This window comes from Pelodiscus sinensis, chromosome 8 (genome assembly GCF_049634645.1).
Source record: "Pelodiscus sinensis isolate JC-2024 chromosome 8, ASM4963464v1, whole genome shotgun sequence".
NCBI lineage: Eukaryota > Metazoa > Chordata > Testudines > Trionychidae > Pelodiscus > Pelodiscus sinensis.
The window spans coordinates 5,741,012-5,764,803 of record NC_134718.1 but is presented as its reverse complement, the minus strand read 5'-3'; the positions used below and the strand labels follow the sequence as shown (position 1 = coordinate 5,764,803).

Sequence of the window (23,792 nt, the reverse complement as noted above, 5' to 3'; positions counted from 1 at the left end):
GACAAGAGGGGAGGGATCGCTTGCTGATTCCCTGTTTCTGTTCACTCCCTCTGAGGCATCTGGTATTGGCCACGGTCTGCAGACAGGACACTGGGGTAGATCAGGGGTGGGTAATAATTTTTTGCCAGGGGCCACTTTGGAAATTTTTGAAGTGGCCCCAGGCTGCACAGGAAGGAGCAGAGCATCGAGCAGACGGCGAGGGGCATCGAACAGAAGGGGCGGGGCATCGCACGGAAGGGGCGGGGCCATGATACTTCTGGGTTCCCCACCCCCAGACAATGATTGGTCTGGAGGCAAGGGAGTGCTTCCCCCCCCCCACGTTTCCTCTAGGTGCCCATGCCCCTGGCGTGGGAGGAGACTTCCCATCCTCCCCTGCCCCGAGGCCAAATAGGGCCTGGGGGTGGGGAACACGCAAAGCCTCCTCCGCTCTGCCCCTCCCCTAATTGGCCGGGGGCGGGAGAGCAGCAGATGCAACACTTGGTGGCCCGGATTTGGCCCACGGAGGCCCTTTTGCCCACCCCGGGCTAGACGGATCTTTGGTCTGACCCAGTCTGGCCGTTCTTACCCTAACGATAGTGGTGGTACGGACAATGGAGGGCGCTAGGACCCCAGCGCTGCTCCCCAGAGCACTCGGCGAACACTCTGGGCCAATCCCAGCTCACCCAGACTCACTCCCCTGGGGAAGCTACATGGACAGCCCGGCTCTCCTTGTGGGCAGCTGGGGAGCGACATGCACCCCATCTGGCCCTAGGCCTGGGATGCACACTCCTCCCCCCAGTCTGCCCAGCTCCCCAGAAGGGGCCTCCAGTACCATGTGACACAGCAGGAAACTGACCCTGATCTCCAGTTCCAGGCTAGTCCCTCGCCCGTGGCCGTATGTCCTCCCCCAGAGCCCCCATGCCTGGAAAGGCAGACGTGAGGCTTCAGCAGGCAATATCTATGGTGCCGCAAGGCGCACGTCTTTCTGGTTCGACATGTCGCCCGACGTATTCCTGCTCTGCCGTGAGATGGGTGTTAGACACACGCCCAGCACCCGCAGCAGGGCTCGGCTGCATTGCGTACGTCTGCTTTCTCGTGCGCAGCCATCGTTAACGGGGCATCGTTTGGGGTTTACGTTTTGCACGTAGGCCCCCTTGCACCCGCCCAACCTTACACCCCCGGGACTAATCACAGGGCTAAACTAAGGAGTGGGGTTAAGCATCTTGCTAACCGAGAGACTTAATCATGTAAAGCCATTTAATAAAGAGAGGTTAAGAACAACCAGGATTGGAGCCAGCTCTGCTGAGAGGAAAGGAGAGCCTAGAAGTCAACTCTCAGACATGGGCGCCTCTTGTATTCAGGAGGTCAAACAAGTGGTCATTTCTAGCCTGAACAGCTGTGAAAGGAATCGTAACAGATATACAGACGCCTATAATTGTCCAATTACTGATGTGATTCATAGGAGAACACCCCTGGCAACCTTAGCTAATGCCTTCTGAACCCAGCCATCCTTAACTGCTTCCTTAGCCTCCCCAGGCTTCCGAGTGGCTAACATAGCCTCTTGACAGGGAAACAGAAGTTACCTCAGATTTGCACACTGCTTCTTTTATATTCCTGCCAGGCGTCAGCCTCATCGCCGAAGACAAGCTTTCGCTCCAGGAACTGTGCTTGCTCTGGGACTGGGCGGGTGACGTTTTACTGTGGAGAGCCTTTTTCTCAGACGCTGTAAACCAGAAAATAAAAAGCTTAGAAAATAAAGGTGGAACCAGGCCCAGCGCATGCGTGGCAGGCTGGTGTCTGCAGGACACACCCTGCACTCTGGCAGGAACTCCATCTGCTTTGTACCTGTGCTACCTCACGCTCGCGCGTCGGCCTGTGAGTCTCAGGCCCGGTTGCCGATGGACTGTGTGCTACCTCAGACCACACTTGAGTGGCCAAACATGGCCACTAAGATAAAGGCCTATTGTAGCATCTCCATTCGCTTGGCTGGGGTAAGCCCCACCTCATCCCACCAACCCGCCCATGTTACTTTCTTTCTAACTCATCGGTCCATTATACCCTTGGCGTAAACTCCTGGGCCTCAAGAGGATGGCACCAGAGGCAAATAAACCTAACGCCTCTAAGCCTCGCTCTCTGGGGAGAGGGTAACATCTTCTCAGGCTCAGGAACGGCAGAGTCGTCCATTGGCAGAGAAGCTGCTGGCTCCCAAACGTCCATGGGGGAGATTTGTCTGGGGCTCTGCCCAGCCCCGGCTTGGGTTCTAGTCTGGTATTTATCCCTGGGGGCGGGAGGCGATGGCAGCTTTGTGCCTTGGGGACTGAGAGCCGTTTCTGAAGGCCAACATGGCCCCGGCCGTACATTAGAGCTCTGCTTGACAGCGGCTTCCTCAAGGCCGCTCTACAACCCTGGAGCCGCTCAAAATCACGGCAGTGGTGTATGCGGCCAAGGCGCTACTCACGCCCGTGGGAGAGGAGCCCTGTGCTATTGAGGAGAAACCTTTCCTAGCTCCTTGTGGCACAAGGCCCTGTCCCTGTACCTCACCGGAGCAGTGTAAAAGGGTTGGTTTGCGGGAGCGAATCCCTCTAAGTCTAGCTCCGGACGGAATAAACCCGAGTGAGGACCCAAGGCATCTACTAGGGGTGTAAATACCCACGAAAAATGTTAAACGATTTAATTTTAATCGTTCGACCGGTTAACCCTCAGGGGTCCTGCTGGCCAGGCAGCCCCGCCGCACCCCAGGCAAGCGGGAAGAGAGATGTTCCCCAGCTTGGCCTTCCAGTTAACTGGTTACCCCATAAACATGCGGGTAAGGTTAATGCTTACTGGGTAACCTTTTACACCCCTAGTGTCTGGGACATGCACCGGGAGACTCTCTCTGAGGGGGCAGCGTCCTTCCAGGAATCCGGAAGCTTCCTGCAAGGCCTTTGCTCTCTGAGGTAAGCGCTCCAGGAAAGAACAGAGACCTATGAAGTGCTGCCAAGCCTTGGTCATCGTCTCTTCCCACAGCGGCGTGATCTCCGCCATCTTCAGCTCTCGGTCTCCAGGCTTCACGGAGAGGTCCATCTTGTAGGTGTCCTCCAGGGCCTGCCGCCTCTGGGAAACCAGCTGCCTCCAGGCGACGTCGACAGTTTTCAGAATCTCTTGCTGAACTAGAAGCCAAAGAGTTGCACGTGAGGAATGACCCTGTGAAGGCAGAGTCAGTAGCGTAGGCGCCAAAAGCTTCTCTCGGTTCCGCGAGGGCCAATCGGGAGTGACTCTAGATTACCACCATTTTGCTCACTATCTGCAAAGGCTCTTAGCTTCACTACTCGCTCCCTTATGGGGGGGAGGGGATCTTTCTGCCCCCATATCTAACCCCTAGAATAACACCGGTGGGAGTAACAGCTGGCCCATCACGCACTGATCTGGAAAAGCACCTGATCTGTGGACACTCAGCATCTTATATATAACATTGAAAGCATCTAGGACATGTTTTAATCCTTGTTGTCTGGTGCGTGGCTTCCTGGCAGGTTGGGAGCCACACACCTGGGACTTTAAAACCGTGGCTTTATGGTTGGACATTCCCCATGGGGATGCAGAGCTATTTTGCTGACTCACTCTAGAAACCAGGCCAACTGGATCAGGACTGTAACAAACGGAGCATCTCTCTAAGGCAGAGAAGAATGCAGGGAAAACTCCTAGAAAGAGCCAGAAGTCCGGCAAGGGTGGATGTTTGTGGTTATCTAAGAAGAACAGGAATCCACGCCCATAAAGGATGCGTGCAATGTTCCCTCTAATATTTCCCACACAGGTGTGTAATAAATTTTATGTGCCAAAAGGCATGTGCGGATGTGCACGCATGCTGTGAAACGCATGCTGTCTGCTGTGGGCGCTCTTAATCAGCTGGGAAGGCAGCTGGATCTCTCTTGGGTGGCCGTCCAAGCGCTCAGCTCCCAGGGCTGCGTGCCTGTGGGCGGAAGCGTAGTTTTGGACACTAATCTTTCGCGGGAGAGCTCTGTGGAGAGCATTGGCCGCTTGCCCGGCCTCCGAACGGAGCAGGAGGAAGGGAGCTCGAGTAACCCCTGGGAAACCTCCTTTTTGATCGCCAACAAGTGTTAGACCACGGTGAGAAACTGGCACGTGCCCTGTTCTCCTGGCTGCCACTTTGCAGGAGCAAGGGCAGCTGACAGCAGGGGGTTCCGAAATGTCAATTTTAATTAAGCTTGATTTCCCAGCGCAGCCCCTGTCCTGTGCTGGGAGGGGGTGGCTTTCCGGGGGAGGCTGGTCTGAATGGACAGGGTTGGGGAAAGGGCTGGGAACGGCTCTTGCAGCACAGGGAGCCTTTTAAATGAAATGGCCCTGACACGCAGCTTCAGATCCCTGATCCGCAACAGAGAGACGTAACAATTGCAGGTAAATAATACACAGGCACCTGGCCCCAAGCCCCAGGGCCAAACCCTCCCCGTCCAGGCACAATCTGAACCAGATCTGGATTGTCCAGCTGGGCCAGACTGTGGGCTCCAAGGCCCACATGTGGGCAGCCCAGGCGATACAGAAAGACCCGCTCCCTTATTCCTACAGTGAGAGGCAGGGAACCCAGCACCCAGCTCCCTCCAGCAGGGATCAGGATGAGAACTGGCACTAGGACCGCGGTGAAACAAGCTTCTACCATTCTCCAACAGCAGAGCTACCATTCTTCTTCCTACCAGGCCACCGAGGCAGCTACTCAGCCCAAGATTAGGGTTGCCAGATACTTTCACAGAAAATTCTGAACATGGCAGGGAGGGGGTGGGGAAGGGGGAGGAGAATTGATTGAGCAAAAAAAAGCCGGGGGGGGGGAGGGGGAGACACCTAACTTGTTGAGGGGAAAAAAAAAGATCACTGCACCTTTAAATTCCCACACTCCACATTTTCCCCCAGCCCAAATGCAGCAGGGGAAAAAAGTCCCCACCGGCCTTCCATCCAAGAACACCAGAAACACCTGGCAACCCTCCCCAAGCTCGCTTTCTTCCCAGTGCCGCATGCAGTGTAGCGGCAACGGTGCGGCTCCCAGGGTATTAGAGACCCCCCTCCTTTGTCTTACATCCAAGCACTCATCGGAGCTGCTCAGAAAATCGCTGCAGACCCGCTCCCTGTCATGCTCCCCCGGGGACGGGGAATCCCATGGGTCATACATTACCGTCGCTGGGAGCAGGGAGACTGTCCTCTCTCCCTGTCTCCTCTTCGCTGTGGGCCAGGAAAATCTGGCGATAGGACGCCAGGCGCGGTTTTGCATCCACTCCAAACCCCTCCAGGTAGCTGGAGCAAACAGAACAGCAGGCGGCATGAGACACCCCGACACCTTCCGAGTCCCGTCAACGCAAGGAACACGGACGCTGCACGCACCGGGGATTTCCGACTCATCTCGTCTGTTTTATTTACTTTCCCCAGGCAGCGGTGACCTTTGTGGGTGTCACGTTTCTCTCTGCGAGTGGTGAGCCTGCCCCAACCACCTCTACCGGGACCTCGGGCCTAAATATTGTAGCTGGCCCTATGTCACTCCCCTACAACGCTGGTCATGAGCTTACAGCAAACGTTGCCACCCATGTCACAAAAGATGATGCGCTGTTACCAGAAACACCCACCCAGTGGACACGGCAGAAATCGCACACACAGATTCTGCCGACAGCGTCGGCTGAAAAGTTGTCCACCTACCAGATAAAGGCTATGTCTGCATGTCAGCATTATTTCGGAATAACAGGCGTTCTTCGGAAAGAACACCCTCCGTGTCTACACACAAGCAGCGATTTCCACATCATGTCCTGCCGGAGGACTGTAACCCCGACTCCTGTAATCCTCATTGTACGAGGAGTAAGGGTTGGGTCCAGCAATGGCTGTTAGCCAGAATGGTAGGAATGGTGTCCCTAGCCTCTGTTTCTCTGGAGGTGGGTTACAGGGGAGGGATCACGTGAGGATTCCCTGTTGTGTTCCCTCCCTCTGGGACATCTGGTATTGGCCACTGTGGGCAGACAGGATACTGAGCTAGCGGGACCTTTTGGGCTGTGTCTACACTGGTGGGTTCTTGCGCAAGAACACGTCCACACGGCCATGTGCTTTTGCACAAAGGCATTCATGGCAGTGTGGACACTCTTGCACAAGAAAGCTTTGATGGCTATTTTAGCCACAGGGCTTTCTTGCACAAGAAACCCCCTGCTGCGTGCACACTGCCCTTTTGTGCAAGAGCTCTTGCACAAGAGGGCTTACACTTGTTAGAAAAGAGCATAGCTCTTGCACAAGAAGCCCTCTCTTACCACACTTTACTGTTAATCTTGCACAAGAGCGGGCGGGCAGCGTGGATGCTCTGCGGAAGAACGGTCGTTCTTGCACAAGAACCCGCCAGTGTAGACATAGTCTTGGTCTGACCCAGTATGGCTGTTCTTATGAAGTCGGAGGAAGAGAGCTCTATTTAGAAACAAGTGCTGTTCCCAATTTCAAAATACGCTATTTCGACTTGGAGCTTATTACACAATTAGCGTGGCTCCAGTTGTGTAGCTTATTTCAAGTGTAGCCCTGCTGTGTGGACGCACCCAAAGAGAAATCCCCCCACCGCTCAGTTCCCTGTGAATCTAAGTTGCCCTGCAGCAAAACGTTCCCTGATCAGGACAAAATCCTCGTGCCCACACCAGCGACCTACCACATTCGGTTCTCACTCAGCGTCAGATGCAAATGTTTATTCTGCTCATCAGCTGGAAGGGGCAGAGCCAACAGAGGAGCAAAAAGCTCTTTCTTGTGAAATTTCTAGCCCAAGTTCTGAGCTGCCAGAGCTTTTAAACGGGTAAGCTGCATCCAGATTCGTTGAGTGTTTCCTGGACCCACTACAGAGATTTACTCATCACTTTAAAAGAAATTAAATCAAGGGTGCCATTGTGAACACCTGACGTCCATTATCCATATCACTGTGCATATTTTCAGCTAAGATTCTGGCAATATAACTAGTAGAAACTGTTCCATCAGAACATATTTTGAACGAGAATCAGGGGTGGGGTTTTTTTTGGAGGGGGGTTGTTGTGTGGTTTTTTTAACCACACTGAATTTTCTCACCAAAGCATGCCATTTTCAATTGAAAACCTTTCTGGCTCTCGTAAGAATCCTGACATTTTAAAATATCTTTTTGTCTTTGGTGAAAATGAAATTACAAAACTTTTTAATGAAAACAACCTGTGTGACACTTTGGTCAGATACTTCCACAAAAGGGGTGGGAGTGGGGGAATCTATGTTCTCATATTAAAAACGACCAATGGTCTATCCAGCCCAGCATCCTGTCTGCCGACAGTGCCAGATGCCCCAGAGGAGGGAACACAGCAGGTAATCATTACACGATCCCTCTCCTGTCATCCATCTCCAGACAAACAGAGGCTAGGGACACCATTCCTACCCATCCTGGCTAATAGTCTAACCTTCATTAATCTATCTAGTTCTTTTTGAACCCTTTTAAAGTCCTAGCCTTCTCCACATCCTCTGGCAAGGAGTTCCACAGGTTGACTGTGTGCTGAGTTAGTAATCTCAATGACGAGCAAGCCAGGAGGGAGCTGTGGGCCCAGGCAGGCAATTACACATGTAGCCCCAGTCTATCAGATTGGGCCGGTGATCTAAAATCCTAAATCCCAAACCCTTCCAGGCCCGGAGTGCTCTGTTTCCACAGTTCAGAGAACGTGCTGCCGTGACCTTGAAAGAGCATGTGAAATCTCCCCTCTTCCACACGCACCGCCCAGTGCGATGCATCCCAGCAGACAAAGCTACTCCGAAGCCACCCGGAGCGCAGCGCATGTACCTCCCAGAGCTCAGCTGACACAGACAGTGCAGGAGGCAGATGGTGAAGCTCATGTTGGAGTTGTACGTTGCGAAGATGATGTCCCATTGCTCCTGGAGGACACGGAGGCTGTTCAGGAGACTCCGCTGTTCCGGCAGGGACTGCTGTGGCTTGGAGAGGCAATACAGGATGGCGCGGTTTAAACTGCTGTACAGGGTGCTGATGACAGTGTCCTTTTGGGGAAAGGGGTTCTCCAGGACCTGTTAAAACACAGCACGAGATGATCTGGCACCTGGTTAGCACAAGATCCTCTTCCCCTCCGCTCCACTTCTCCATCGATGTCCCTTAAGCTCTGCCAGACAAAACCAGCCCTCCCCCGACATCCTTGGAGTCACCACAGGCACAAATCTGGCCCCGTGAAAGAGCAGGAGCCTTTAAACGCAGACACGCTCCTTGTGTCCCTTGGAGTTGTCTTTGGTGGGGAAGAAGGGTCTTTATCGGTGGGATTTTCAAAGCACTTAAGTGACTCAGGAGCAAAATTCCAAGTCCTTCAATGGGACTCACCCCCCTAGTCACCCAGGTGCTGCTGAAAATTGCACCCCCTAAGCATCGATTCATAGGCCACAGGCAGAGGTGAATCAAAGGGAGTCTAAGCGGCTGCCGGTAACGTATCCTAGTTCCCTTATGTAAGTTACCCCAGTGCAGTTACCCCAGAGGCAGGCTCGGATCCACTTGTCGCTGTGTAACTTACTCTCCTGTGCATACTAATTCTCTGTTAAATAGTGGTAGAAATGTCGCTGTGTTAGTCTGGTGCAGCTGAAACAAAAAACAGGACTGTGTAGCACTTTAAAGACTAACAAGATGGTTTAATAGGTGATGAGCTTTCGTGGGCCAGACCCACTTCCTCAGATCAAATAGTGGAAGAAAATTGTCACAACCATATATACCAAAGGATACAATTTTTAAAAAAAATGAACACATATGAAAAGGACAAATCAAATTTCAGAACAGAAGGGGGATGGGGGGGAAGGTAAATGTCTGTGAGCTAATGATATTAGAGGTGATAACTGGGGAAGCTATCTTTGTAATGGGTAAGATAATTAGCGTCTTTATTCAAATTTGAGTGTAAAGTGTTGAATTTAAGCATGAATGACAGTTCAGAGGATTCTCTTTGAAGTGAAGTCTTACAAGGTCTTTGAAGCAGGATGCAGGTAATCAAGTCATTGAGACAACGTCCTTTCTGGTTGAAATGGCAAGAAACTGTTTTTTCTTTGTGATCCTGTCTGATATCTGTTTTGTGGGCATTGACCCTTTGGCGAAGTGTCTGAGACGTTTGTCCAATGTTTAATTCTCTGTTAGTCTGAGGACCCAGTTTGGCCTGGTCTTTACATAGGTACGTAGCCCCACAACAGCCCTTGCACTCTGGGGAAACACAGGTCTCTCCTTTCTGCTCTGGGTCTCACAGCAGCTCACAAGGGGCAATCAGGAGGTGACTCCATGCGGGTGGGTGAAATTGACATGCTAACTCCAAGGGCATATCAATTTCACACACACATCCTTGGAGTTCTATGCAATCTGCTCCATACTATTAGATATGATTTCTTGCTGCCATTCCGGCACCAGGCAAGAGACAGAAATACAGACAGTCCCTTGCAAATTCCGAAACTTTCCACTGCTGAGCAGCAGTAACTAGCTGTGTCATACGCAGTGCACCTCGAAGGCACTTTCACCCTGCGGTTTGCGTGGCTGGGGATTTCTGGGTTGACCAGCACCGGGAAAGCTCCAGAATGAGGGATCAGTGCCAAGGGAAAAACAATCAAATCAAGGAAGAGAGGTGAAATCCCAACGGAAATAGGATTGACTAATCCTCAAGATGTCTAGGGGTTGATTTTCCAAAGCAATCAGCACCAGCAGCAAACCCACATGGTCAACACGAACTGAGCTCATCAGACAATTTGGAAAAATCCGTAGTTAATGGCAGCGAGGCTCTTTGAAAATCTGGCTGAGTGCTGGAAAATCTGGCCCATGCTGGTTGGGTTTTAAATGCCAAGAATGCTCCTTAAATAATTTTCAACAGTCCTCTCCTGCTCTATTCCTTACGCTTCCAGAAAAGAGACAGTGGAGATGAGCCACATCCGCTCGAATTAGCGCTGATGTCACACTCCCATCTCTGTATGCCTGCCTTCTTTCTTTTCTCCTCAAGCGCCTGAAGTGATTTGTACCTCACGAAAGCTTCTTCCCTAATACATTTACCAGTTTTTAAAGTGCCACTAGACTCCTTGTTGCTTTTGCTGAAACAGACTAACACAGGTCGGCGACCCCTCGTAAACCTGATTTTTTAAAAATTTCTCCATGACAAAGGGTACGATTTTTTGCAAAGATGCGTTGAAAACTGGAGGAGGAGCAAGTGAGGTTGGGTTTCCCAGGGCAGGAACTGTGGTTGTTTGGGTGTGCCTGCGCCACGGGGCTCTGATCTTTGATTGAGGTCAGCGCAAAGCAAGCAACGGCCCCCGAGCATGCCCTTTGGGTGGTGAATCCCCAAATCGCCGCGCCAGCACGACACAAGAAACATCAAAACACACCGACACCGGCGGAAGGAAGAGCCCCACTTACCAACCCGATCTGCTCTGCCACAAAGAGCAGGATTTGCTTCGGCTCCGCAGCAAACATTCCACTGTAAAGCTGCTCGACCAGCTTCTGCGTGAAATAGGCAACATTCGCCACCGGCGTGGGCACGGCCACTTCCGCCGCCCCCCGAGGGTCACTGCTTCCTGTAGGGGACGCAACAGGGGGACAGCTCTGTCACAGGCTGGCGTGGAAGCTCCCCAGCTGTCATGCTGGGCCAGCTCCGGCTGGGATCTTGGGGGACACAAGGCCACCCATGGGCTCTATCAAACCCACAACCCCTGAAACCGGCTCTATCCACTCGACCCCACTGCCTCCCCTTGGAGGCTTTGTTCTTGATGCCTGGTTTTTAATCTATCGTATAGCAGGGGACATAGGAGGAGCAGCCCGCCAGTCACATTGCAGAAACACAGTCGTTTCAATGCACTTGCTCACTTTCAATGCCCCACGCTGCCTGCCAGGCTCAGACACCAGCCCGATGTTGCAGCGGGCGCTCCTCAGCCTCCCAAGTGAGTCCAGACGCCCCAATCCCGACGCTATCCGGCTGACGAGCGGAACCCCACAACTCACCTCTCGGCCTGGAGGCGCCGGGTTTCCCATCCCTTTGGCTGATCACATGGAAGAGATCCATAATAGCAAGCAAGACTTCTGTCTGGAAGCGTCTCTTCTGCTCGGTGGTGGAGTTTTCTGCAGAAGCCTGCACAACGACATGAAGCCATCAGCACCGGGATACAGGAGGGAGCAAACCCTGACCCTCTTGCTCAGCCTTGACCCATGCAAAGTCCATCCAGGTCAGTGGAGTTAGGACAATACAGTAATTACTCGTTTAACACGTGCCCGCTTCACCCGTTTTCGCAATAGCACAATTTTTTTTTTAGGGATCATTTTTTGAATAACACAACCATCCCCGAAATAACACGAAAATAATCAAGTACCAGAGGGGTAGCCGTGTTAGTCTGGATCTGCAAAAGCGACAACCAGTCCTGTAGAGCCCCTTATAGACTATGCTCCAAAACATCTGTTAGTCTGTAAGGTGCTACAGGACTACTTGTCGCTTTTGAAAATAAGCAAGCGGTGGACTACTTTGTGTGGAGGGATAAGTTGGTGAAAACAGTGGTAATATGAATGAGCGGATGAATACACGTGGTCACAGCGCTCCTCCGCTCACTCACGTGTTTATCTTTGTGTTTTAACAAACCGCGGCAACTTGTGTTGCTAGAGATCTAATGTTGACGTTGATGACCAGCACCAACAAAAAATTGACTTTGTCACCACCACTTGAAACGCAACCCGCACCTTTTCCATTATTTTTAATGGGAAAATTGACCCCGTATAGCACGTTTTCGCATAGCACGCACATTTTCAGAAACACATCTCTAGTGTTAAATGAGGAATGACTGTATACACAGATGAGAATCCGTCCCAGCCAAGTCGGGATTGCCAGGTACGGCCCAGGGCAATCTCAGATCACATTGGCTGGATGGAAAAGATTCGAGATCCAGCCCCATCGGTTACATGGTGCCTGCAAGGAGGGACTCCAGACAACTCCTTCTCAGAGCAGAACTGCTCAGAACTTTTTGGTTAAAAGTTGCTGGGGTTCTGGATGAAAAATGAGGGTTTTGTCAGAATCGAAGGGGGTTGAAAATGTGCTAATTTCAGCAACGTCTCATTGAAAAAAGGAACAAAGCCGTGGGGTAAGTCAAAGCGGCGGATTCTGACAGAATTTTCAGAATGGAACGTTTTGCTGTGGTTGGAAAACCCTTGTAGCCAAATTCGTCATTTTAATTTATTTTTTTTCCGGTGTTCTCAGGTCAAACCCAGAACAAAATGTTTCTCTTGACCTGGGGGGAAAAAAGCTTTTCTAAACATTTTTGGTTTTGTGGGAAACCCGGAGAAAAAATGTTTCTATTTTGTTGTTGTTGTTGTAGGAAATGTCAACATTTTTGTTCTGGTTTAGAACGGGAACGTTTTGGAAACCGTGGAATACCCCGCAAAGCAAAGTCCCTGGTCCCACCCGTCTCGAGCCTGGGGAACCTGAAAGGAGCGTGTGGGCTGCAGACCCCTCTGTGTCCCTGCGGGACATCTCCTGTGTGGCCCTCCCTCGCCCGGGGCCCCGATTCGGAGCAGCGAGGGCCGTGCCAAGAGACCTCGAGAAGCAGCTCGAAGGGGTGCCCCTGTTTGTGCACCGGCATGCTGAGCAGACTCTCCATCAGCAGGATGCGCAGGAAATCCCACACTTGCTTCTTGGCAGGGTGCAGGGGGAGTGGAGCAGCCGGGGGGTCCAGGCAGCTGTTTGCTTCAATGGCAGCTGGACCGTTGAGGGGCGAAACGTCGTCACTGCCCGCCTGCGTAAAGAGAGCAGACCGTGGCACTCAGGGGCTTACTGCCTGCCTTTACAATGGCCTCTCCTGCTCACACCACTCACTCGTGCTTGGTCCCCACCACGGAGCCACGTGCTTGGAGAGCTGACACGAGGCAGCGTGAGCCCGGACTCCTGCGCTCCTGTGTCATACGGAGCACGGCAGCCCAGCAGGCAGGCGGGCGCTTCCCAGCACAGCCAGAGAGAACGAAAACAGCAGTGCAGCTGCAAGGGGCTGGGCTAGCCGCCGGGGTGCAGAGCCAGCAGGTCAGGCCGGGCCGGTGTGCGGTGGCCAGCTCCAGCAGCCACGCTGCCCGTGCACGTCTTCTCCCTGCGCTGGGAAGGGCGCCTCCACCCTGCTGGGTAACCCCCCCCATCAGCGTGTCCGTGGACAAGTCCGTCACCTCTCGGTACCTCCGATTCCTCGGCTGTCCGACGGGACGAAGGGCCGTGCCCGGCAGCGTTTTGTGGTGCCTCGTACATCAGAGCGGCCAGGCTGGGTCAGACCAAAGGCCCATCCAGCCCAGTCTCCTCTCTGCCCACCGTGGCCAATGCCAGGGGCCCCCAAGGGAGTGAACAGGATCCCTCCCTGTCGCCCATTTCCAGCCCCAGACACACAGAGGCCGGGACACCTTCCCCGCCCATCCTGGCTAGCCACCATTCATACACGTGCCAGTCCCCCCGGGGCCTGGGCCACAGGGTGTTAAGAGGTGAGCAGGCCCACCCAGCGGCTGGGATGTCGTAGTGCAATCGATTAATCGATTAACTGCTAAGCAAAAGTGTAGAGGTTAATGCGACAGGCTTCCTGGCCCTTTAAATCGCCGCTGGAGTGCTGCACAGCGCGCTCCGTGTGGCTCTGTGGGCGGGGGGCAGGGAGCGAGCTGCACGGAGCACAGCGCGGAGGGCTGGCTTCCTCCCCCATCCCCTGGGAGCCTGGGGAAAGGGCCAGGGGCCCGGGGAGGCGGTTGGCAATGACAATAGGTGCCAGGGAGCCCTCAGATGACAGGGGCTGCCGCATGCGCGAAGCATGGTTAACCCTCTCCCTCCCAACGGGGGGGGTCGGCTGGCAGCAGAGTGGGGCTGCGGAGTCCGGGAGAGGCTACGTTCCTGGTGGGCGGAGAGGGAGCAGGGAGGCCGGCAGTGCAGAGGGACGGCCCCAGCCACGTCGCCGTCAGCAGGGGCGCGCCGAGACTGCCGGCGTGAAGGTGCCAGCGGCCGGCTCGGGCTGCCGCTTACCTGGGGCGCCCCCGCGTGGAAGACGACGCTGGCCAGGGCCTGCAGGAAGTCGGAGCAGCACCACACTGGGTCCTGGGGGTAGCTGTGGTAGATCAGACACAGGAACTGCATGACGTTGCCCGGATAGGCCGCCTCCCAGGAGCCCTCTGGACCTGCGAAGGGCTGAACAGGGAGAGGCCCGTCCCGTCAGGGCAGCGTTTCGCTTGCGCGGGCGCCCAGCGGAGCTCACTCAGCGCCCCTTGGTCTTCTCGCCCCTTCCCTCGGGTCTGCCCCGGCACGCTCAGAACTGGAGACACCCTCCATGGATGTGCCCTGAGGCCCCTGGAGCAAGTTGCTCAGATCCCCGTGTCCCTCTCCTGAGCCTGAACACAGCGTGAACCACTCAGAATGGGCACCGGCCGGGCCCAGAGGTGCCCTGGGGGGCCAGGATCCCAGCTCTGAGATCCTGGCGGGATGCACAGAGGTGGTCTCTCTGTAGCCATGACAACACGGCCAGGCTGACAGCTCGCTGCCCACTGCTGCGCTCTCCCCCCTCAGGGAGAAAACGGGCGGGCTCCCCAGCAGAGCGCCCCACCCCGCCATGCCCCAGCGGCTGCTCACTTTGTTCACCGTGGCCTTCACCATCTCCAGCAGCAGGACCGCTGCCTCTGGGCGCAGCCCGGCCTTGAGGACGCCCTCCGTAGGGTGGGTCTGCAGGAGCCACTGCAGCATGGAGTCCAGGTCTGCCTGGAAGGAGGGAGAGCCGTTCGAGGAGGAGGGCTCCTGTCAGGGGCCCGGCTGCACCCTCCCAGCGCTCAGAGCAGCCCGCAGCCTCCCACCGGTTCCCTCTCTTTCCACACCCAGCCGCGGCCGCCACAAGTCCTGGATGGTTGGGCTGCCCAGGGGGCATGTTGTCGGGCTGCCTCTCCCTGCTTGGGGATCCCAGGGAGCAAAGACGCCAGACCAACCTCATTCACGCCCCTGGCCTTTGCGGGGGCTTTACCTTGACGGCTTCCGGTGGGTCACAGTGGGGGGCTCCTAGGAACAGCCCAGAGACCAGCAGGTAGATTTCGGGGAGGTGAATGTGACTGGCCAGACACGCTTTCAGCACCGTGAGCCCGAAAACCAGGTAGGGGCCATAGTCAGGCGGGGAGGGCCCGCTTTTCAAATTGCCTGGAAGCGAAGGAGGAAAACATGCTTGGACCATCTCCGTTCCCATCCTGCCTCAGGAGCGGTGGAGAAGGATGACTGATGGACCGTCCGTGCTCTGGGGCCCCAACCATCCCATCGTCTTCCCCGTCACGAGCCAGCCGTTCAAAGAACGTCTCGGACGCGAATAGAAAACCACCCGCCGTTCTCACGCGCACGGCATGACGTTCTCCCTCCACACGCGCCCGCCCCGACTAAGTGGGAGGCCTGGAAGGTGATGATGGGGCCAGATCTGACCTCCGGCACGGTCCCGACCAAACCGTCTCCTCCCCCAGGGACTCCTGGTCTGGAATCCCCGGCCTGCAGTATAATGGAGATGGCCTCTCCCGGCCCTCGTCCCATACGCAGCTCACAGTGACGTCAATGGGAGGTTTGCTACGGGAGCGGTCGGGGAGCCCTGCCTAGTTGCTTCTGCACCAGAGTTTTCCCCGGACGCGGCTATTTGGGGAGCGAGTCTTCCCTCTGGGACGTACCCATTAGAAGATCCAGGCCCGTGGAGCTGTTTTCCACCCAGCGCCCGGCCACCACCCCCTCCTTGAATTTGCTCAGCAGCGGGGGATTGTGGAGGAAGTGCAGCAGCAGCTTAACCCCCAGCACGACGGTGCTGGGGTGCAGATGGCTTTGGGTGAACAGCAGGAACCAGTCAGGCCCCAGCGCCAGGAACGTCTCCTCTTGAGCCCTGGGAGAAACACGGCAGGAGAAGGACGCACGGTGAAGACTTGACCTACAAGCCTCCGTCACAATGGAGACTTTAGTCTCCCAATTCACTTAGGCCCTTACTCTGAAAGGTATTTAGATACCTAATTCCCGTACTTTTGAGGATGGTGCAACTGAGTTAGGCTCCTAAATCACTTAGGCTCCATTGTACCCACAATCTGGTGTTAAGGAGATTAATTAGCTTATTTGTGCACAGACATCAAGCAATCTAATCTCTGCCAGGCCCAATTTTATTTATTCCCAGACAAACTACATCAAGATGGAATCGAGGTTAAGATGAATAGCTTAGTAGTTTAGGTAAAACCCCCTTGAGGGATGCTGGAATGCTCAGGACCCAAGCATTATAAACCCAGGAAATTCAAAACTAGGATTTAAACCTGGAAGAAATCCCAACATGCTAACGCATGCAAATCCACAATGAAGACACCTTGGCAACCTTAACTCTGCCCTGTAGTGATGCAATAACTGTGGGATTAGGATTAAGACATTGTCCTATTTGTAATCTCTGTGAAATGAAACTGCTTTCGAAAGGCACATTCGATTTCTTTGCCCCTGACAGCGCTGATAAAGAATCCACAATTTCTCTGGTCTATCTTTTGGTAACCGTGAAGAAAATATTGTCTGGTTAATGGCTACCACTCTACATCTCAGATACCTCACTGGAAAAAAATCTCCCAACATGATACATTCCTCCAATCTCTTGATGGCTGACGACACTCATAAATGCTAGCCGGACGTTGAGCTCTGGTCAAACCCAGAGAGAAAGGAACTCGCAAGAGAGACACAGTCCCTCCTCCGCCCGCTCCACCCTCGAATGGCCCTACGTACTCAGAGGACAGATGAAGTTTGTCGGAACACATTACGTCTAACAGCATCTTCAGTAACTGATTTCGGAGCCAGATTGTCTTCCCAGATGTTTGGCTTAGGGCTATAAAAATCAGAAGGAAATAAAAAGTCAAGAGGAGACAAAACTCGTGTTTGCAGCACTTCGATGAACAGCCTTGTTGGTACCCAATACAAATATCATTGGTCGTTAGCTGGGCAGAGTGGTGCAGGTGTGAATATTTGGCAGTGGCGATCCTGTCACTGTAAGCATGAGTCATTTCTGAGTCCTAGTCCCACCGCCCCATCACAGGGCATGTTTAAAACTAGACGGGACAAAATGCTGGATAATGAATCAGCTGTAAGGAACAACTCTAGACTGGTGCAAGGGGAGGCTGGAAGAGATGACTGCAGAGGCATTTTTCCTCCTCTAAACACGTATTCTGTTGCTTGGATGTGCTGTAGCCTGTAAGATCGTCCCTGGGACCACGTACAGGATGATAAGTAGCAGGAGATCTGGGCGGCTTGGTCTCCCAAACGGACATTTCGCTCCCTGGGGACTTGTGAAAACCGGTCCTTTGGGTGCCACAGGCAGATGAACGCTGCACCCACAAAGCAGCCAGTGAGATACCGGAGAGGGGAATGAATCACTAAGCTCCTTACCTGGTGGGGCTGTCTGCTCTGTAACCTGGGGTCCCCCTGCGCTGGGATGGGAGATTCCCACGGACTCACCCACATGTGTACTAACCCAGACACCTAGGCTCAGCCGGAGGGGATAACAGGGGATTCCCAGGGGGAGAGACAAAGGGAGAGAGGCGGAGACCAGCACCAGGTTTTGGGGGAAGGGGCAGTTGCTGGCTGGAAAAACATGAAGGAAGTAGCCTTAGCTGAGGGCTGAGGGTCTAGGGATGAGAATGGACCCCCTAATCCAAGGGGTCTGAGGCATCCTGGCCCGGACTCCTGATGCCATATCACATCACGTCTGTGCTGTATCGTGGAGGAGTCCCATCTTGCTGCAGACGGGGTGCAGGATCGGGGGGTACCCGACGTGCCACCACACCTGGCTTTAGAACAGACCTTCCCAGACATGGGTTTTCTCTGCCCCCCTTCTCTACTCCTGTGCTGTTCAGAACCCAGCAAAACAATTCATTTTGGGCACATGCGCCTCCAGGGTCTGCCCTTCCTGCCACCCCTCCGAGCAGAGTTCTGATTTAGAATCCGCCTTTGGGGGTGAGAAATCGTTCTCCAAAGGGATCTCCTTACCTTCTCCTGGCGTATCGGTGATGCCATCTGGGCAAATCTGACTTTCGTCCACAGAAGAGGGCTTCAGAGTGTACACCAGGAACAATCCAATCCTGCCAGAGGAAAAGGGAGCCATTTTTAGTTGGCAGCGTTGCATTGTGAGTCTCGTGATAGCTGTTGATTTTCTTACAGTCTCAGCTCCGGGAGTCATGGGATTATGTGGCAGCCTCGGCTTTCACGAACAAAGCAACGTGTCTAGCCCTTGTGGAGAAACACTCACAATTTTAAAGCCAGTATTGGGATTTTAGGGGGCTGCCCCTCGAGTTTTGAACCACCGGGTCTGGGAGTATTGGGTTGGCCGCGCTGCTCATGCCAGGATGCCGGTTTCCAGTTCCCCTCAAACGGATGAGCCTCACACACGCACCCAGCAAGGGGAGCCGTGCCAGCATCTGACTCTGGGAGCAGCGTTTCCAACAGACTAAAATGCCAAACTCCAGGAACACTCCAGACACCTGAATGCAGAATAGCAGTGCCCCGGGTTGGGGAGAGCGCGGCTCGGTGGGGTAGGCCCTGATTCTGGGTGGTGGGCAAGAATGGGGGGCAGGGGGAACAGGACAGGATGGAGGGGGCGGGATAAGACCCAGCCTCTCTCCTTGGCTTGTTTGCCTAGGGGAGAGGCGTAAGCCCCAACACCCCGACCCCTTTCCCCCACTGGCTCACCGGGCGGATGGAGGGGGGTGGGCCCAGGAGCAAAGTGGGCGGGGCCATGTCTTAATACAGGTCCACAGTTTTTAATGTTGCTCGGTGCCTGCTGCACTATCTGCTTTCTTGGGAGACTGGGACACGATCTGCCTTTATTTGCTTGGCCTCTCCTCCACCACGCACATTGCCAGGTCCAAACCATTACCAACACGGCAGACCTCGCATGGTGAAGGCAGAGGAGGAGGATGCCCGGGGGACGGCGGGTCCCAGCATACAATGCGGCATTAGACCAGAGCAATTTCATTCAACTCCAGGTGGAGGTTTGAAGCCGGCCCGTGGCATCTCGGTGGTTGTGGACAGGACCGGATGGGCCTGCCGAGTGCTGCAGTCTTGTGTTTCAAGGAGCTTGCTCTCCAAACAGCAAGCGAGGGCTGGAATCATCTTCTGCAGAAGGCCCCAGGAAAGGCCATCTCCGGAAGAGTCAGAAGGACCCATTGGACACCATCCAAGCAATGGGATCCATCAGAAATCATCCTCCAAAGGGATAGAATCCTAGAATACCAGGGCTGGAAGGGACCTCGAGAGGCCATCGAGGCCATCATGGCAGGACCAAATACTGTCTAGACCATCCCTGATAGACATTTATCTAACCTACTTGTCAATATCTCCAGAGATGGGGATTCCACAACCTCCCTGGGCAACTTATTCCAGTGTTTAACCACCCTGACAGTTAAGAACTTTTTCCTAATGTCGAACCTAAACCTCCCTTGCTGCAGTTTAAGCCCATTGCTTCTTGTCCTGTCCTCAGAGGCCAAGATGAACAAGTTTTCTCCCTCCTCCTCATGACACCCGTTTAGATCCCTGAAAACTGCTATCATGTTCCCCTCAATCTTCTCTTTCCTAAACTAAACAAACCCAATTCTTTCAGCCTTCCCTCATAGGTCATGTTCTCTGGACCTTGCATCATTCTTGTTGCTCTTCTCTGGACCCTCTCCAATTTCTCCACATCTCTCTTGAAATGCCATTCCCAGAACTGGACACAATCCTCCAACTGAGGCCTAACCAGTGCAGAGTAGAGCGGAAGAATGACTCCTCGTGTCTTGCTCACAACACTCCTGTTAATGCAGCCCAGAATCATGTTGGCTTTTTTTGCCACAGCATCACACTGCTGACTCACATTCAGCTTGTGGTCCACTATAACCCCTAGATACCTTTCTGCCCGATTGCTTCCTAGACAGTCGCTTCCCATTCTGTATGTGTGAAACTGATTGTTCCTTCCTAAGTGGAGCACTTTGCATTTGTCTTTATTAAACTTCATCCTGTTCACCTCAGACCATTTCTCCAATTTGTCCAGATCATTTTTAATTAGGACTCTATCCTCCAGAGCAGTTGCAACCCCTCCCAGCTTGGTATCATCTGCAAATTTAATAGAAGGATCTCCTTACCTTCTCCTGGCCTGGCCTGGGAGCAGGCTATGGTAACCTTATCTACCTTGAGTAGCTCCTTAGGACTGCAGTCATCCCACTGGGGTTATCGGTGTTTTCATTCTACAGGCTGCGACTTAGGCGGGGGGATTTCCACTCACAGGAACAGGACAATTAAATTCTGAACTGGCTGTCGGGGGAGTTTCCCTCCTATGATTTTTCTGGCAGGAATCTATAGGTGTCTTTGCCCAGCACACTAAGGCCATGTCGAGACTACATTCTATTTTCGAAAGAGGCTATGCAAATTCTCCGGGAATTTGCATGTCTTCTTCCTATCTCATGTTCGAAAGAGGATCTTTTTAAAGTGAAAGTAGTCTGGATGCAGGGTTTTTTTGGAAAAATTACCACTTTTTTTTGAAAAGGGGTTTTTTTCCTGAAAAAAAACCCTGCATCTAGACTACTTTCACTTTCGAAAGCTCCTCTTTCAAAAGTGAGATCGGAAGAAGACATGCCAATTCCCACGGACTCTGCATATCCTCTTTCGAAAACAGAACATAGTGTAGACGTACCCTCAGCAAGGATGGAAGGGGTAGGACCCCTGTGCTTGTCGAGGGATTGCTCAGTTGAAAGCTGAGAAAATACTGCAGGGCGGGGGTTACCTGAGAACGTCTCTGGTGTTGAAGTAGCCCTGCAGCTGGTGGGAGAAGATGGTACAGATCACGGTGACTCGCGAGCGGCTGATCTCCGTGTCGTTGAAGAGGAAAACCAGCTTGGGCACCATTTGCATCTGGTAGGCGACTTTGGCGTTCTGACATCTGTCTCTACATCAAAGCAAGAGGGAGGTTAAAAGCCTTTCCTGGAAAGAGCCAATTCTGGAGAGTTTCTGCTAAAAGCGTTCTCGGGCTGCACTCACTTTTTGGACCGCTGACTTCTGATGTTGCCTTGGCAACTGGTCAAAACACTGTCAGACAAATTGAATATGTGTCGGGGATGGGGACCTGAAGCCTTCTTGATGTTTCCTTTCCCCCCCATCGCCCCCCGCCCCTTTCCCTGGAAGCTACTGCCTTTCAGCAACTCCCAAGAAAACAAAGTTATTGACTTTTAGAGCCATGAACTGGTGGAAATAAATGCTGTTCTTGTAAAATTCAGCAAGAGACACCAGATGGGATCATGTGGGGCTTTTCAGTGCCAAGAGAAAGAAAGCTATAGGTCTCACTTAGGCAGTCTGCTTGTCTCGCCCTCTGTCCCCAAACAGATATACCTCTCTCGCATTGCTGATTGGGGAATTATTCTTTTTTCTGGGCAAATTTGGATGGTAGGAGGTTGTTAAAAAAATCTGAGAAGTCTTTGGTCTAAATTTCAGCTTAAAACTCAAAATCTTTCATCAACAAGGTGTTTTTTTGGAAGGAAGGTGAGAAATTTCACAAACGTAAATGTTCAGACCCAAAGTTTACTCGGCAAAGGTTTTTGCAACCAGCTTCATTATCATGAATAAACAGGCATCTGGTTCCCATTGAAACAAAAGACAGGACTATGCAGCACTTTAAAGACTAACAAGATGGTTTATTAGATGATGAGCTTTCGTGGGCCAGACCCACTTCCTCAGATCAAATTGTGGAAGAAAATTGGCATGACCATATATACCGAAGGGATACAATAAAAAAAAGTAAACACACATAAAACTGACAAATCGGATTTTAGAACAGAGGAGGGGGTGTGAGGGAGAAGTTAGTGTCTATGGGTATGTCTACATTACAAAGTTAATTCAAACTAACAGACGTTAGTTCGAATTAACTTTGATAAGCGCTACACATGCGAACTGCTAGTTCGAACTTAATTCGAACTAGCGGAGCACTTAATTCGAACAAGGTAAACCTCATTCTACGAGGACTAACGCCTAGTTCGAATTAACTAGTTTGAATTAAGGGCTGTGTAGCCACTTAATTCGAACTAGTGGGAGGCTAGCCCTCCCCAGCTTTCCCTGGTGGCCACTCTGGGCACCAACGGGGAAACTCTTCTGCCCCCCTCCTGGCCCCGGAGCCCTTAAAGGGGCACGGGCTGGCTACGGTGCCCGTGCCAGGTGCAAGCCTGCCAGCACCCAGCCAGCAGACCCTGCACCTGGCACGGCTCGAGCCAGCCACCCGCTGTCACCCAGCCCTCCACCTCTTCCCGGGACCAGGCTGGCGGCTCCCGGGAGCCTGCCCAGGTCCGCAAGAGGCGAGCGCCCGCCTGGTCTAGTGCGGACATCGTGGACCTCATCCACGACCTCCACACTAGGCACAGGAAAGTGGCCGTCTAGGGCAGGATAGCTGCCAGCCTGGCCACCCCGGAGCAGGTTTGCATGAAAAGCAAGGTGGTCCACTGAGACCCCCGACCCTGAGCCCTGAGCTTAGAATGGCCTTACTGGGTCAGACCAAAGGTCCATCTAGCTCAGTAGCCCGTCTGCCGACAGCGGCCAACACTAGGTACCCTGGAGGGGATGGACCGAAGACAATGACCAAGCCATTTGTCTCATGCCATCCATCTCCAGTCTTCCACAAACAGAGGCCAGGGACACCATTTCTACCCCCTGGCTAATAGCACTCTATGGACCCAACCTCCATGACTTTATCTCACTTCTCTTTAAGCTCTGTTCTAGTTCTAGCCTTCACAGCCTCCTGCAGCAAGGAGTTCCACAGGTTGATTATTTGCTTTGTGAAGAAGAACTTTCTGTTGTTAGTTTGAAGCCTGCTACCCATTCATTTCATTTGGTGTCCTTTAGTCCTTATATTATGGGAACTAATGAAGAACTTTTCTTTATGCACTCTCTCCACACCACTCATGCTTTTATAGACCTCTATCATATCCCCCCCTCAGTCTCCTCTTTTCTAAGCTGAAAAGTCCCAGTCTCTTTAGCCTCTCTTCATATGGGACCTGTTCCAAACCCCTGATCATTTTAGTTGCCCTCCCCTCTCCCACCCTCTCTCTTCCCCTCTCCCAGATCCTTTTCCCAGTCTCCCCGAGTTTTGTTCAATAAAGAGAGTCTCCTTAGGCAGGGGGACTGACGACACCCTTTCTTTCTCTAACTATGGTAGGTCAGGTATTCTGCTGGTGTAACCTTGCTGAAGTTAATGCAATGTCCTCAGACAGGAATTTGCTCCAATGATTCTGTGACGCGGCCAGCAAGCCAGTAAATGAAAGCTTGGATTTTCACAGGGCCCTAGAAGAGTGAACTGTCTGGCATCTTCCATGGAATTTCAATGCGATCTGGGTACCTAACTCCTTCGCAGACCTTCAAAAAAAATCCCCCCCTAATCTTATTAGCTCCTCCTGTCTCTGCCACCGAAACCCACTGGGTACCTCGAGGGCTGCAGGATCTCCACCAGATGTGAGAAGAGGGTGAGGTCCAGATTTTCCGGTGCATTTGACCAAAGCTGAAAGACAAATGAAACCAAAGATTTCATGGCTTCTTGGGGTCAGCTAATGCAACCACCACCGGGCGGATTTAAACCTAGGATCTCTGGAACGGAGTATAGGAGCCTCTCCCCTCTGAGCTAAAAGCCAGCTGGCTCCTAGCCCATGCTGTAGAAATCTCTTGGTCTTATCCGCTGCTGTGGTTTAAGTGTCACTGCATAGGTCAGTGAACCTCACTAGGGCTATGTCTACACTCGTGGCTTCTTGCGCAAGTAATATGCAAATGAGGCTAAGCGTGGAATATCGCTGAGCCTCATTTGCATACCTAATGAGCCAC

At 53.0% G+C, this 23,792-nt stretch overlaps 1 protein-coding gene across 6 annotated transcripts in view; it reads right to left on the bottom strand.

Annotated features, from left to right (window-relative positions):
• WDFY4 (WDFY family member 4) overlaps positions 1-23,792 on the bottom strand; it is a 187,041-nt gene that overhangs the window by 77,150 nt on the left and 86,099 nt on the right. For 5 of the 6 annotated variants that reach the window (XM_075934641.1, XM_075934642.1, XM_075934640.1 and 2 more), the window contains 15 exons: positions 23,403-23,475; positions 20,722-20,887; positions 17,958-18,049; positions 16,701-16,800; positions 15,629-15,834; positions 14,950-15,119; positions 14,568-14,693; positions 13,968-14,129; positions 12,520-12,717; positions 10,943-11,069; positions 10,361-10,518; positions 7,769-8,007; positions 5,138-5,256; positions 2,943-3,128; positions 1,563-1,702 (listed from right to left, as the gene is read on the bottom strand). In XM_075934641.1, coding sequence (XP_075790756.1) covers positions 1,563-1,702; positions 2,943-3,128; positions 5,138-5,256; positions 7,769-8,007; positions 10,361-10,518; positions 10,943-11,069; positions 12,520-12,717; positions 13,968-14,129; positions 14,568-14,693; positions 14,950-15,119; positions 15,629-15,834; positions 16,701-16,800; positions 17,958-18,049; positions 20,722-20,887; positions 23,403-23,475 — 2,262 coding nt within the window. Of the gene's footprint in view, positions 1-1,562; positions 1,703-2,942; positions 3,129-5,137; positions 5,257-7,768; positions 8,008-10,360; positions 10,519-10,942; positions 11,070-12,519; positions 12,718-13,967; positions 14,130-14,567; positions 14,694-14,949; positions 15,120-15,628; positions 15,835-16,700; positions 16,801-17,957; positions 18,050-20,721; positions 20,888-23,401; positions 23,476-23,792 lie in introns of all 6 variants that reach the window. The other variant, XM_075934638.1, reaches the window with a different exon arrangement.